The sequence below is a fragment of the Enhydra lutris genome, unplaced genomic scaffold, assembly GCF_002288905.1.
Source record: "Enhydra lutris kenyoni isolate GAN:26980312 unplaced genomic scaffold, ASM228890v2 scaffoldscaffold5, whole genome shotgun sequence".
NCBI lineage: Eukaryota > Metazoa > Chordata > Mammalia > Carnivora > Mustelidae > Enhydra > Enhydra lutris.
This window is the reverse complement of record NW_019154089.1, coordinates 20306596-20322568: the sequence shown is the minus strand read 5'-3', so window position 1 is coordinate 20322568 and position 15973 is coordinate 20306596. Positions and strand designations below refer to the sequence as shown.

Below are 15973 nucleotides of genomic sequence, written 5' to 3'. Positions count from 1 at the left end.
GTGCTGGATGAGAAGAAAGAGGAAAAGTTGTTCTGGAGGTAGCCTGGATTTCTAGGGAGGACACCCAGGAGAACGGGCATCTCCATCCCCTTATGGGCTCATGCGAGCCTGTGAACAGTGTGTTGGCTTGGCAGCCCCCAGGCCTTTCAATCTACCTTCTTGAACTTCAGCTGGAGCGGCGCTTCCAGCCCTGGCCATCAGAGGGCGGAGCTGGGGAGGTGGAGGGGAGGATCTGGAAATCCCCTTGAAGGGAAGCCAGGATGGTGAGTTCCACAGATGCCTCTGCTTGGAAACATCTGAACTCTCTGAGACTTAACTTCCCCATGTTTAGCAAAGGGCATACAAATATTACCTTTCCTCCTTATCTCGGAGTGTCACTATCAAGACTGTAGGGGTTCTCTATGCTTTGCACGACTGGGCAGCAGTGGACGAGGAGTGGTACTGGCAAAGACCACTCCAGAGTGACCAGCAAAATGGAGTTGTCCCGGCTGCCCTTGGAGAAGGGAGGGTCAGCAGGGCACAGGGCCCCTCCTGGGGCCGTGGAGGGTGGGGGCAAGGCTTCCTGTCTTACCTTGTAACCATAGGGGCAGGTGCAGTGGTACAGCTCCACGGGATCCTGGCTGCACGTCCCGTTGTTCCTGCACGGGCTGGAGAGGCAGGCATTACACTTGGCTGCAATGTTGATGTCCACTGGCCCTGGAAAGCAAAACCAGAATGTTGGTGGCAGGTCACGGTCACCCCTCCCTCCCCTCCTCACCTCTCTGGCCCCATCCTCAGCCAGCTGCCGGCTCCTCTCCATCTCTACACACAGAGGGCAGTTGGCCCTCCCCAGCCAGCACCATCCAGCCTAGCTAGAGTCCCATTAATGCAGTCACTGTCCAGTGAGGGAAAAAAATCATAGTGGTGCATCATTCAGAAGCACTTCTGCAGTCAAATCAATTACTATAATTAGCCTGATCCGATTTTGGAGCTAATCTACAAACAATGCACCATAATTAGAAGCCCCTTGTGTATCTTTTAATGTTCTGGGAGCTCTGGGTCCAGGCTCCATTTGGACCTCCCATTCCTCTGCTCCCAAGCATCCCTCCCCATGGAGTAGTTCAGGCTAGGCTAAGGAGCGCATGGTGCCTGGGCCAAAGGAAGTCCTTCTTGTGGAACCCTTGAACTGGCGGGAGGAGGGAAGAAGTGACGGCAAAAGACACAGCGATGAGGTCAGTGGTGGCTGGCAGACTATGCTCAGGCACACATTGCCTCTATGACAGTTCCGACCATGTCCTGTTCTCTTCAGCTGTAAGCGTGGGGGGTGGCCCTCATGGTCCCTGCACAGAGCTTCGGAGACTGGGTTGAGACTGACCCGCCCAGGCAAGTCTGACCATTTGTGGGTAAGGGAACAGAAAGAACGGCCTGACGGAAGCTCTGCCAGCTGACTCAAAGCCAGGCTTCACATTAGGAAAGGGACGCTCTCTGGCCTGGTTTGCCGGGGACTGAGGGGATTCCCAGGATGCAGAACTTTCAGTGAAAACACCAGGAAGGTCCCAGCCAAACTGGGATGAACAGGTCACCTTACGGTACGAACAGCCAAGGCGCTTTTAAATATCCCCAGCGCGCCCAGGCTGTGCCCCGCCCTGACTGAATTTAAAACCTGGAGCTTGGGGCCCAGGCACCAGTAGAAAGGTCCTCAAGTGATTCCAAAATGTGCAGCTATGATTGAGAAGCACTGTTTTAGAGTGAGCCAGGCCTCTTTAACATCAATCAAGTCAGATGTTTTGGAAGCAGGAGGAGGAAAATGAAAAATTAGCTTAAAACCAATGGAATGTTTTCCTGCTTTAAGCAAAAATGTGAGACACATGAAGTTTATAGAGTAATCAAAGCATATATGTAAATCAAACTCAAGGCTCTAAGAGATGAGCAAAGGACATTAACAGAAAATATATAATACAAGCGGAAAGTAAATTTTTGAAAAAAAACTGTTTCCCCAATAAAGACAGACAAAAGAGGAGATATGATTTTTTTTAAGCCTCTCTAATTAGAAATGAGATGAAATGAGATAAAATAATGCACGAGTCTGGTGGAAAATGCACTCAAATGGTGCTATTGGGGGCATAAAGTGGTTTATGACCTTTTTGGAAACTAATCGGCAATATGCGTGAAGACCTTAAAGATGATCACATACTCTGGCTCGGTAGCTTCTGTTCTCTGAATCTTACTAAGGATATAATTGTATTTTATTTTCTTAGAGGGAGGGGGCAAAGAGAGAGAGGGTGGGGGGAGGGGCAGAGGGAGAAGGAAAGAATCCCCAGCAGACTCTGTGCTGAGTGTGGAGCCCAATGTGGGGCTTGATCTCATGACCCATTGCTGAAATCAAGAGTTGAACCCACTGAGCCACCCAGGCACCCCTAAGTGTATAATTTTAAATAGAGAAAGACCTTTATGCATCAGTGGTAAGAAAATAATTGGAAATATCAGTGAGTACTATGGGTTCTGAAGCAGGAATTGGTTAAAGGAGTTATGGCACAATATTAGTCTGGTGGGCAAGACTGTGAACTCTGGGATCAGAAAGACCTGGAAGCCTCCTAAGACAAGTCTTGAGAAGTCCTTTAACCTAGGTAAGCCTAAGCTTTCTCATTTTTAAAAACAAGGGTAATACTGAAGTCTACCGAGAGTGTCGGGGAATTAAATAAATACTTGGAAATTGAGAATTAAATGAAATAACACACAAAAAAGGGCTTAACATCATGCCCAGCGCATAAGAACTCAGTAGCGGTTTGTTATCATAATGATATAGTCGATTAAAATCTCATGTACCAAAAGCTTGCCATAGTAAAAATGGGAAAATGCTTATGCTTTAAGAATGTTGGGTAAAGAAACGCAGGCTAAAGATTTTTCTCTGTGCAAAACTACATAGAGAAAGAAGTCAGCGAGGAACACATAGGGATGCCAGCAGTGGGACCTGGAGGAGAGATGACAAAGCGTCTGAGTCTCTCGAGGTGGCCCATGGAAGAGATGGGGCAGTGGTTGCAGAAGTTCCATCTGTTGAGATGCCCAGCTCTGACTGGCTGTTGGAGACAGAGCAGACCCCTGGGGGGGCGGGGGCAGAGGAGAGTCAGCAGGTACCTTTGCACTGGAACCGGTGGGTGGGGGTGGTGAGCAGGAGTCTGTCAGCCATGGGTTCGGGGCTACTGCAGCGGGCGATGCCGGGTTCCTTGTACCCTGCCTTCACCCACTCTGAGAGCCAGCGCAGACTGCAGTCACAGTGGAGTGGATTGGTTCCCAGTGCCCTAGAAGGCAGAGCAAGAAGTCAGGGCCCCCTGCTCAGCTTGGCCCAGAGGCTCCACGGAAAAACAGAATCTTCAGACTCTGGCAGGATTAGGGGTGTCTGACTGGAGACCTAATGGAGAAGTAGTTTTCACTGGGCTAGTTTCCACCAGACTCCAGATAGTCCTTCCAATCCCTCCAGATGTTTCCACCCCACCTAAGGCCCTCCCACGTCTGAAGTTTTGCTCGCACCTGCCCCGCTAAGATTCAGTCCTCAAGTTAACCCCAATCCTAGCCCTTCCGGGATGTTTCGAACTTTGGCCGGCTGACTCTCCAGCTCACTTGCCCTGCTGAAAGGATCTACTCTGCAGAGAAGGTGCTGGTACACAGCAACCTAAGGAGAAGCTTCAGACCACAGAAAGGGCTCAGAGCCCGCCACACCTACACATTCTGTGTCAGTATATTGATGATTTTGAGCTAAAGGTACTTGAGAAACGGCAGGTGCCAGAGGGGCTCTCTGACCTCCCTCTTTCTTTCTTTCATTTTTTTTTTTAAGATTTTATTTATTATTTGTCAGAGAGAGAAAGAACAGAAGCAGGCAGAGTGGCAGGCAGAGACAGAGAGAGAAGCAGGCTCCCTGCTGAGCAAGGAGCCTGATGCGGGACTCGATCCCAGGACCCTGGGATCAGGACCTGAGCCGAAGGCAGTGGCCTAACCAACTGAGCCACACAGGCATCCTAACCTTCCTCTTTCTACCTAAGAGCAAGTCATAAAGTTTCCTGTGAGAAAGCCGCCTTCCCTGCACCAAAAAGAGAAGATTCTTACCACTAGAGCCTGGGAGTCAATGCCGAAATGGACCCCTACGAACAAGCCTGTTCAAATAACCCTGATCTTTCATCAGTCCATCGATATATTTCCTGGCCACTGCCCCTTAACAGACTGCCCCAGCCCAAGGCCCTTTGTCTTGTCCCATCCCTACAATCATTCCTTATATAAAAATGTATATAAGCTTTTGGGCCCAATGGCGGCTTTGGGTCTTCATTTTCCTTTTAAAGACCCCCACGTACACATAAAAATACCAAATACATTTATATGCTTTTCTCCTGTTGCTCTGTCTTATGTTCATCTAATTCTTAGGCCAGTCACAGGACCCAAGGGGGTAGAAGCTAACTACACCAGTCAGCTTAAAAATGCACAGGAGGGGGGATGGCACAGGCTGGTGCAGACCTCTGCATGGGGGTGTCTAGACAGAAAATACAAGAACTTTTTCTTCTTTCAAAAATCATATCCTTTACCATTTCTACTTCTTGAATGTTTTATAAGGTACATAAATAATGTATCAGTATCACAGTATATGCATGCACTATGAAAATAATTAAATATGCATGGAGTTGGTATACAGACTCAAAAATGGTCACTGGCAGAGGTATGTAACAGCTAATATGTGCAGACCTTGGTTTCCACTGCATAAAATGGGGAGGGAACACCTCATGCCGAGTCGTAGTGAGTTTGTGCTCTAGAGTCAAGGTGAACCAGGATTTGAACCAGGGCTCTGCTGCTTACTCGCTGTGCAGCCCTTGGACAAAGTCTTGAGCTCTTCTCAATTTTTAAGTTTCGCCATGTGTAATAAGGGGACAGAAATGCTTTATTGCTGTAACAAGTAAATGAGATAATTCATCTAAAGTGTTTATCACATAGTAAGAGTTTTATGTTAGTTCTTCTTATTAAACATTTACATTGTTTACATAATTGATGACGCCCCTGAAGGTGTCTGAGGCAGAGAACACACGAGGTGCACCACATGGGCACGTTTTTTTGGAACACGCTCTGTGCGTACCGGAAAGAACATACACTGAAATGGGTACAGGGACGGCATGATGCCTGGCACGATCATGATACTCTGTCTTCAGCGGATCCACACCCAGGAGAACTAAGGCTACTTACAGATGGGAAAGAGACGTCAGGTCGCGAAAGGAGCCTTCGGGAACGCTGGAAATGTCATTGCCGTGGAGAGTCCTGAAGAGGAAGCACAGGGTGGAGGTTAAACCCCAGTTATGGTTCTGAGCTCAGCATGCCCTTGGGGTCCCAGACTGGCCCCGACACCCCTTGACTGTACTCAGAGCCCCACTGTTCCTAGAAGGAGGTGCCTCCTCTGTGGCGGGTGTGTGCCCATTTCCATGTCCAGCTCAGCTGTGCAGATGGTGGGGGGGTTGGTAGAGGGTTTGAGGGAGATGAGGATGGAATTTTGAATCTGACAGGCCCAGGGTGGAAGGAGAAACCAGTCCCTTTTAGTTGTGGGATCCTGGGTGCATTAGCTTTACTCTTCTGAGCCTCCGTTTTGGCACCTGAAACATGGAGAGAGATGTCTATGTAATGGAGGCAATGGAGAGATTCTGGGAAGAACCATGGTCGAGACTAAGCTCTAGAGCTAGGCTGCTTGCCTTCAACTCCTGACTCTGCCACTTACCAGCTGTGTGACTCTGGCCAAAGTTATTTACCTCTCTGTGCCTCAGTTGCCTATTGTACAGCAGGAATGAAAGTAAACAGATTTGTCAGAGAAGGTGGTTGTGGGTGCATTAATCCACACAAAGTCTAGCATTTTCTATGTGCTAAATGACCAACCATTATTCATATATGTGAAAGGGTCTTGAAAAAAGGCTGGTACAGATCAATAAATCAGTTTCCTTCACATTCACCTACAGAGATTTGGGGCAGACTGAGAAACATTATGAATCCCAGCTCAGGTGACAGAGGGGGGGGTGGTCCCCGGGACAGTCCATGGAGCTGGACACTCATCCAGGTTTGGCGTCTGCCATGACGTGAACATATCTGGTGCTCGCATGCCTCCAAGTGCATTTTCTGACAGCATGTCCAAGAGGCCAGGCGATGCGCTCGGTATTCATCACACCCCTCTCCACCTTGTGTGGCAAGAGCTGGGAGCCATTCTCACTTGCAGAATGACGGCATAGACGGCACTTTTAGTAAATGGCTGCAGGATAGGTCCACAAGAAAAACGAAATGCACACTGCGTCAGCACTCAGGTGGCCCTAGTAAATCCGTAACTCATGGCTTACACCTTCCTTTGAAGGACTGATCATCAAACACCCATAGAAAGTCCCCACCCCGATGACTCCCTTGGGTCTGGCCTGTGGAATGCACGGTAGGTGAAATTCACAGACACTCAGAGGCTCCGCTGGTGACTACTGCACACGGCCGTCTGTGCTGGGAAGGAGCCCACCAACAATGGGGCGGTGAGAAGTGACTGCAGAAGTGTAAAAGGATCCTAACTAATGAATCTGCCCTTTTGTTTTCCTTTTAGCTGATAGCCTGCCCTGGGCTTTGAGCTGGAATATAGACAGGAGCTTAATTACACTTAACACAGAACAGAACCTCTCCAACAGACTGAGTGCCAGAGCCAACAGATTTCTGAGACCCATCCTCAGGGGCTCTGATCCCATGTATTTGGATGGGGGCGGGGGCAGAAGGCTGCATTTCTAACCAACTCCCAAGTGACGCTCATGCTCTCGGTCCCCTGAACCACATTTAGTTGCCCTAGGTCATCACCCTCATCACCTCAAGCCCCTTCCCCTTTCCTATCCCCAGGACAGCTGGAAGAAGCTACCCAGTCCTCCAAAGAGAGCTGGAGGTAGCTTCTCATTCCCCGGATAAGAAGGGGCCAGAAGCACTTCCTAACACTCACCAGTATCATCTAGTCTGGAATGCATGTGGTTATTTATGAATCATACCGGCTCCTGCCTGCTATTAGCTTGGATGACTTCATGGCTGCTTGCTGTTCAGCAAATGCACCCAGCCCCGTTGTTAATCATTTCTGAATGAGGCCTGGGCTCCTGGAGAGGCATGAAGCCCTAATTTAAAAATGCCAAATGACCCAAAGGCAGCTTTGGTGCTGTGACTCCTGCAAGTCACGCTCCCATTTATTACGAGCTGAGCCACTGAGATCTCCATAAACTGCAGAGTAACGGGGCTGTAATTTACTGGGACAGCACTAAAGAAATCTGTCTATGCTGCAGGTTCCCACTCCCGGTTTGGCCCCCAAAGAAAGACTCTTGCCTGTCCCGCTACCATCCTCAGGGCTGTCCGGGAAGTGGGACAGCTCATCTTCAAGAGCCCAGGACTCCTTCCCTGCTGACTCTTAGGAGGTGTTAAGGCCCAAACTTGGGCATTTTGAGGTGCAGATGAGGGCATCACTTGGAGTAACATGAAAGCAGAACCTTCTCATGACAGTTCTGAGTTGCCTGAACCTCAGGTCTCCAGACCCCCAGGTGCTCACGGTATGTGTACGTGAGGCAGGTGCTCAGGGTTCGTGTGACAGATGGCAGGGATGACCATCATCCTATCCTGTATGCGCATGGGGGTGGGTGGGCAGATTCTCTTCTGAGCAGGCTAGGTCACTCTCCCGTGACTTGGGGGGTTACGTTCTAGATCAGAATGCCTGAGTGTGTGTCCCTATTCTGAACACCGCTGGCTATGTGATTATCTGATTCAAGGGACTTCATCTTTCTGTTTCAGTTTTCTGATCTCTCAGATGGAGGAATTCTTAGGATCCACTTACAGTAGATATCTTTTCAGGGGTGTGGGTGGATTGGCATCAATCTCTTTTCGGTAACAGTTCCTTTTCCATGGGGGAGTCACCTTTCCCCACCTCTCAGTCCATCTGTGCCCAGTCCACCCGCGCACAACTATGGCCCAAGTCAGCGTCAGCCCAGAGTCTCTGAGAGGGGTTGGAGGCTGAGTATGTGACCTAAGTGGACTAGTGGGAGACATTTCTGGGGCTTTCTCTGGAACTGTTAAGCCAGAGACAGTTTCACTTGGAGAAGCAGAAAGAGGCACATTTCTGATAGTACAACGGGAGCTCCCAAACCCAGTCCCAGAAGGTAATGTCTACTACTGACTGTTTCAGTTACCTGCATTGAGAAATTCTCTTCCTGCTTAAGGTGGTTTGAAATGATTTTCTCCTCCTTCAGTCAGGAAGGGATCTAACATACTGTTTCCTAAACCAGTTGCAGAGATGAAAGATACAATGCAAAACGTTCAGATGGCACAGAGCTCAGTGCAGAGCCTGCCCGGGACATGTACTCGCTCATGTGAGCTGCGATTATGGCTAGCTTCGTCATGATTTCGTCCCCTCGAGGCTCCGGGACATGTTTTGGGGCTAGGCCTCTCAAAACATTCCCCCCACACAGTGGAAGCCTGAAGCTATGCAGTCTATACCCTGCAAAGGCAGTAGTGAGTCAGATTCCCAGACTGGAGAAGAGACACCTTGGGTTTTGGCAGAGTGACCCTGCACCCATCACCTTCTGGCCTGTGTTTCTTTCCACCACACTCTTTAACTCTCATCAGAGGACTCTCTAGGCCTTGTCCCTCCAGTCGTCAAGGAAAGTCTGAAATGGGCAGCAAGGAAGAGATAACCTCTGGCTGGGAAGGAGAGAATGTGGTGGCAAGAGGACTGGGCTGGTTGCTGGGAGCCTGGTTCCCACCCAGCTTCTGCTCCAGCCTTGTGGGCTAGTCCTGCAGCACTGCTTCCTGTTCCCGCCCCCAGAAGCCGCACTCCCCTCCCAACTGTCGCTCCTTGGGGGTCCCCATGCACATGCCCTTCCTTCAAGGACTCTGTCTAGGAAAATTATATTCTCCTGGCCTAGAATATTTTCCACTCCACTTTGGCAAAGTGACTCAACCTTGCTGAGCCTGTTTCCTGGTCTGGGGGATGGCGATAATAGTGGTACATTCTTCAGAGGGTGGATATGAGAAGAGGCTATGATTAACTAAAGTACGTAGTCCAGGCTGTATAGTACACACAGAAGGTTTGATAACTGTCAGCCGTGATTATGATATCCCTCTCAGAAAGCCTTCTTAGTGGATGGCCAGGACTGGGTCACATGCCTCTCCCGTGTAGTCCTGTGGCTCCCTCCCAGGTACCACCACGTGTGGCAGGAGGTTATCTACTTGTCTGTTTCCTCTTCTAGACCGTGAGCTCTCTGGGGATGGGAATTGTGTTTCATTATTTTCCTCTCTGATATCTAGCACAGTATTCAACTCATAGTGGGCATTTAGGAAAGGATAAATAAGTGAATGTGGATAAGTCACTAAGCCTTTCTGAATCTGTCTTCTTATCTTATAAACAAGAGGTTTGGATAGGATAATTTTTTAAAGATTTTATTTATTTGGGTGGGGGGGAAGAGAAAATGAGCAGGGGGAGGAGAAGAGGGGCAACAGACTCCCCTTCCCAGACTCCCCGCTGAGTAGGAGTCCGATGTGAGGCCCGATCCTAGGACCCTGAGATCACGCCCTGAGCTGAAGTCAGACACTTAACTGAAAGCCTCAGGTTAGAATAATTTCTGAGACTCACTTCCCATTTCTAAAATTCAAAATTAATTTTATTTTTTGGTAGCACCAGAGGGCCAAACCAGAACCAGGGTTTAGAGGTCATAAGGAATCACCTTTTGGCTCACCAGAATTGTCTAATGTTCAGCAGCCAGTCAAAAATGGAGTAGGATTGGAGCACTTGGGTGGCTCAGTTGTTAAGTGTCTGCCTTGGGCTCAGGACATGATCCCAGGGTATGGAGATGGAGCCCTGACTTAGTCTCCATGCTTTTGGGGGCGCCTGCTTCTCCTACTCCCTCTGCCTCTCTCCCAGCTTGAGTCCTCTCACTCTTTCTCTCAAATAAATAAAGAAAATCTTTAAAAAAAAAATGGAATGGGGTTGGGATGCCTGGGTGGCACAGTTGGTTAAGCACCCAACTCTTGATTTCAGCTCAGGTCATGATCTCAGGGTCTCGAGATCATGTCCTGTGTCTGGCTCTGCGATGGGTGTGGAGTCTGTTTAAGATTCTCTCTCTCCCTCTTAACTAACTAACTAATTAACTTAACGGAGTGGGGTTATCTGGAAAGGGAGCAAGCTCCTGGTCTCTAAAGGTAATCAAGCAAAGGGCAGTGGAGCCCTTTGCAAGATGCTATAGGGAGGACCCATCCCATTGGTAGAACGGGGATGAACAGCCCGGTGCACATAAATAGCAAGCACCATCTTCCTTCAGGGACGAGGGGCTAAAAATACTGAGGATGATGACTGATAATCCCACTCCTTCCCTCATGAGCAGAGCTAACTGATTCCAGGTGGCCCTCCTGCAGCTGGGGCTGGGCACTGACAGTTGGGACCACACACACGCACACAAGGCATGTGGCTCAGTGTGGGGCAAAGATCAGGGAACACGCAGATCCCTCAAGAAGAACGAGAATGTCCATGAGGATGTTCTCTTCTAGCTATTTTTAGATTAGGAGCAAACGAGGAAAAGCAAATTTTCACCCAGTGTTTTGTACTCAGGGTTCCCTGACAACTCTCCTGTCTCAGAAATGTATTCGTATCCACCCACCATAACACACACACACACACACACACACACACACACACACACACACACACCCTCTCACTCTAAAATTCTCACATCTTTCTAGAATACTTTTTGGCTCTTTTCTTTGGCTAAACCTGATGCTCCTTCTTTTCCTCTACCCCAAACTGCCAGCAGCCGTGGGTCTCTGGTCATTTCTGAAATTTTCATCAAAGTAATGAAACCATTTAGAAATGAGAAAAGACATAAATGCTCAAATGTAGCTGTAGCTATTACAACTCCTGATTTCACAAAAACCTACCTTTTCCCCCAACGCTCTAAATTGCGAATATCCTCCTATATTCATTCATCTTTAACTCTGCCTTCTTTTATTACAGAAACAACTTCACATTAGCGAATAGTGATCAATGATTTCTTTTTTCATTTGCTATGTTCCCTTATAGTCCTTCTTTATAAGGAGAAAGGTAGGCAAGTTATAATTGTAACATATATACCAATTAGGTTCACTTTTCCATATAAGGCTGTGTGGTAACACTTTCCCACGCTGCTACCTTGTTTTCATCTTTACCTCTTTTAATAATTGCCCTTCACTGGCCGCCTGCGTTATGCTTTTCCTTAAACATTTCCCCACTGTGGCGCTTGTGGGTACTATATAAAATGTAGGTTAAAAATAACAGAGCAACCAAGATCTTAAAGCAGAGAAACTTTCTCTCATACTGTATTATTCCTTAGCATAAATTCCTAGCTGTGCAATTACTGAGGGAAAGGAGATAAATATCATAAAAGAAACGTCATCCATAAACATTTTTATTTTTCCTGAATTGGCCTTTATGCAGAAAATGGTTGCTCCCCACTGAGGCAGATGGTTGCAACGAGGGCCTTTAAGACCACTTATTATCTATGAGATCCCATGATTCTAAAATGATGATGCCATAAGCCTACTAATTCTTAATTCAAGAAACAAGCAGAAGTATGTGGTATTTTGCTGTGCGCTCCCGATGAACGAATGAGAGCAGTCTGGAGTGAGACAGACGAGGTGCCCAGAGAGCAGGAAACCCCAGTGATATTTACGCGGCCACCCTGGGAGACTAGACAAATGGACAGGCAAGCATTCTCAGCCTCCCTCCCTTTCCTGTGCTGGGTTGCCGCACTGGAACCACTTGAATTTGGCAGCAAACCCATGCAGAGAACTGGAAGACCAGGATGGGAGACAATAGTTTGAGATTGGGGAGGGATGGTGGGACGTGGGAGGGGGCAGCAGGTCCACCCCAGTCCCGGCCAATGAGAGGAGGCCATCTTCCACTGTGTTCAACTAGAAACAGGGAAATGGTTCTGCTGATGTTTCCATTCTCAAACTCCCCAGAGAAGGCAGATAATAAATAAGTGACGATAACAGATTGCACGCTGTCAGCGCGGGCACTTCTTTGCCCCGAGAGAATTGATTTTTAATAACAGCGCAGATGACATGTGGCGGGAGTTGTCGCTGACACCAGTGTTTTGTGGGCTCCAATAAATCACATCAGCCTGGAGGCTCTGGAATGGACGGGCTCACTGGGTGCTGTTTGCTGATTGCTAGTGGATCCTGAAAGGGTCCCAAGGCTCTGAGTCAGGGGGCTGGATGCTGTAGCCTCCTGATGGCTGGATTCTGGGCTAGTTACAACTCAGACCTCAGTTTTCCCATCTTTAAAATGGGCACAATCCCCTCAATCTCACAGCACTGTTGCAAAGGGCTATATGAGGCAATGGCCATGAGGAGTGGCCTTTCTGTCCTCATGGGAACATCATTCAAAGGATCTTCCTTTGCCAACAAAATATGCAAGATGACAAGGCACAAAGATGAGGTGATAGACAATAGGGCCCCAGGATGGGGGTGGCACAGTGAGGCACCATTCCTGCTCTTGTAAAGTAATACAAGTACCGATAGTAACAAGTGACTATTTATAGTGTTTACTACGGACCAGAGCTATGCTAAAGGCTGTATATACATCAACTCATTTAATCCTTGTAAAACTGTATGGGGTAATTATCACCTGTATTTTATGGAAGACACATGGCTAGGGAGGGGCAGAGCCACGCTTGGAAAGAGGTAGATTCTGTGGCTGTCTTGTCTTTGCTAGGAGCTCACCTGCCTCAGTCAGCTGCCCTCTACCCTGGGTAGGATGGGGTGAGGCAGGTGTCATAATGGTGATGGGTGGGGGCGGGTGTGGAGGCTGCAGACTCTGGAGCCCCATCTAAAGGGGCAGGGCTGCTTGGCCTCATAGGAAGGTAGATGGGAAGCCCTGCAACGGCCACGCCTCTCCATTTTCTAAGAGAGATTAGAAATGAGGATTTGTATGAGAAGCCCTCTGATGTTTAATTCTTAGCAAATTACTAAAACTTTGTTCTTTTGAAAGGATGCTCTGTGAGTCCACTAACTCTACAATGGCTAACTCATGGCTGTCTGTGAGCTGAACCAGGTCTCTGGGCTTCTAGTTGTGAGCCCTGACACTCCTCGCAGAGGTTCACAGGGCTTACGCTGGCCCTCGGAAGCCAGGGGGGCCAGCAGCGGAGTGCTCATCAGCACAGTGGCCACAAGCCACACACTGGGCTCTACTGGGGTGCAGAATACACCTGCATGTGCTAATCCTCCCTGGAGAGGTGCTGCTGATCTCACTGGGCACAAAAAGCAGTAGAAACTCTGGGTGTTTGTGATTTGCTCCTGGTCCATGGGCGGTAGTGGGCTGCCCCCCTGCACTCCCCACCCCATTGAGCCCACAGGAGCGCTGGGTTGGGGACATGTTGGCAGGGGGATAGGAGCACTCAGTACTGCCCGCTGTGACTTGGTGAAGCCCAGCGGGAGTTGGGTTCCGGGGTACTCACAGCACCCGGAGAGACCGCAGCCCGTCAAAGGCGTGGATGGGGAGGCACCGCAGCCGGTTGTAGCTCAGGATCCTGTGGAAGGAAACACGGGGTGCTCTTGGCCACTGCTATTCTCAGCTGCTTATATGTGTACCGTCCACGCTGTGAACCAGTCAAGGCAAATGCTTTCTTTCTCTACTTCAGTTTTAAGATACTGACAACATCCCAACAGTAAAAGGAAGAGAAATGCTCTCCAGTGCTCCAGAAAGTTCACTGGCTTTGTTTCCCCAACTTCCTCTCGAGTTCCACGGCAGGCTGGCCTCCTAACCAGCTTTGCCATTGCCTCCCTCTACAGTCAAATGGTCAGTGCTCACCTTGTGCCGAGATAATAGGAAATAAATGGATCTGAGCAAAATAAAATTGTGACGGGAAATCTTCCACTGGGAAGGAAAATTCACAAACCCCAGAAGGTATTCCAAAGAGGGCGTTCTGCAGAAATAATCAGGTCTTAGTTCCTCTTTTACTGCCCAGACAGTAGGGTTCTGACCTACTTTGTTTTCCTTCTGATGATTAAGGTTTGCACTATGTGAGGGCCGCCATGGCCCTGAGGACCACCAGAGCAGAGAACACCGGCCCGAGGGGGCAGGGAGAGAGGATGGCCACACGCCACTTACTGCCAGGCCCACGTTAGACACAGCACCCCCTGTACTCACAGCGTGGAGAGGTGAGACAGGTTACTGAACGTGTAGTTCATCAGCACGCCAATGCTGTTGTTGCTCAGGTCACTAGGAAGAGGAAAACAGAAGGGCCACACTTGACTGTTAGTTGCATCTGCAGGGGTTCATTCCCAACTTTTGTACATCCGTGTGTGCCTGCTGTCCATCCATCCATCCATCCATCCACCCATCGATCATTCCGTTCCTCCATCCATTCACTCACCCGTCTACTCACCTATCCACCCATTCGTCCAGTTTTTTCATTCAACATTTATTCAATCACTCATTCAAGCATTTGTTGTCCATTCATCCATCCATCCATTTACCTTGTCAACCAATTCCAAGTCTATCCTTCCATTTCATCCTCCCACACCTCTGCCAAGTACAATCTCCAGCTTCTCGGCAGGGATAACTATCCCAAGCGGTGGTTTTCAAAAGCAGCTGTGCATTAGAGTCCCCTGGAGAGTGCTTACACCCTCCGAGGCCTGGGTGCCATGTCCAGACACTCTGGTTTATAAGTCAGATCTTCTGAATTAATTGCTTGAGGGTGGTTTGGAGCATCAGTACTGAACAAATTAATCAGCTGGGTTCTTGACTCAGGGTACGTTTGCTTCCCCAGGGACATGTGGCAATGTCTGGAGACATTTTTGGTTGTCACTTGGGGAGGGACATTACTGGCATCTCATGGGTAGAGGCCCCAAGATGCTGCTCAATGTCTCACAGTGTCCACAGCCCCACAAGCAAGAATGACCTGGCCCCAAATGCCCACAGGACTGAGGGGTAGAAATCTCATCTAGAGGCTCATCTGGGGGATATATAGGAAGCCAGGCTGAAGGAGGTGACAGGTGGCTTTGTTCCACCTTTCTTCAGTAGCCACACTTTCCCAAGGTAACAGTGATTCATTCTGAAAGAACGTTCCTTTTCCCCCGGTGGACTGGCTCCCTGAACCCTGAGCAGCCAGGGTGACCTTCCACTGGCCCCAAAGAATTATTTTGTGCCCTTATGGGTCCCCTCCTGGCAAGGCAGTGAGGCTGTCAAGGGACAAAGCTCATGGACCACGAAGCTTCCTGGGCCCACCCATGTCCTGCAGCCCCGTTCCTTATTTGGGAATTTTTCCTGGACCTTGGCAGACTTGGAGCCAGTAGGAGCTGCCACCTGAAGGAACGTCAGTTTGAACCATCTACTTGGAACATTTTCTAGGCAACTAGAGGAGGAAGAAGAAATGCTCATTTAAGCTCTTGGCAAAACCTCAGTGCAGCCACAGCTTGCGAGAACCTGGAGACTGAGGAGTCTCCTGATTCAACTGGGGCCCCAGAAAGTCAGAGGCTCCCCCACCTGTCCCTAAGCCCAGGGGGAAGGTGATGTGGATGGTCAGTGATGCCAGGCTCTGGTATTTCTGTGTGTAGTTCTCCCTGGTAAGGCCTGGCACGTCAGACTGGCTCACGCCAGCCAGCTGCTTCTCTCTGCTCCACCCCGGGAGAAAGCGCAGGAATGCCGCGAGGCCCGCAGACCATCCTCCTTTACCCTCCACAAGAGTTTCCTGAGCCTCCTCAGGAGAGAACAGTCCATGTTCCCCCCGCCCCCCATGCCAGGCTCCTTACATAAGTGTCAGGTGTCGGAGGGCAGACAGCTCCCTGGGCACGGCTGTTAAGTGGTTTCCTTCCAGGTACCTGCAAGAGAGGCACACAGTGACACCTGGTCCAGAGACGCTGCACACGTGGTCATTTCACCGACATTCCTCCTCTGACTTTCTGGGCAAGGTCGGGCCTCTGTTTTACTCTCTCATAGCTCCTTTTCTCC

General features: G+C 49.3%; 1 protein-coding gene across 3 annotated transcripts in view; it reads right to left on the bottom strand.

The window, feature by feature from the left end:
* Positions 1-15973, bottom strand: part of LOC111140918 (slit guidance ligand 3) — a 589722-nt gene that overhangs the window by 36348 nt on the left and 537401 nt on the right. For 2 of the 3 annotated variants that reach the window (XM_022493181.1, XM_022493180.1), the window contains 6 exons: positions 15775-15843; positions 14171-14242; positions 13479-13550; positions 5200-5271; positions 3115-3278; positions 572-696 (listed from right to left, as the gene is read on the bottom strand). In XM_022493181.1, coding sequence (XP_022348889.1) covers positions 572-696; positions 3115-3278; positions 5200-5271; positions 13479-13550; positions 14171-14242; positions 15775-15843 — 574 coding nt within the window. Of the gene's footprint in view, positions 1-571; positions 745-3114; positions 3279-5199; positions 5272-13478; positions 13551-14170; positions 14243-15774; positions 15844-15973 lie in introns of all 3 variants that reach the window. The other variant, XM_022493179.1, reaches the window with a different exon arrangement.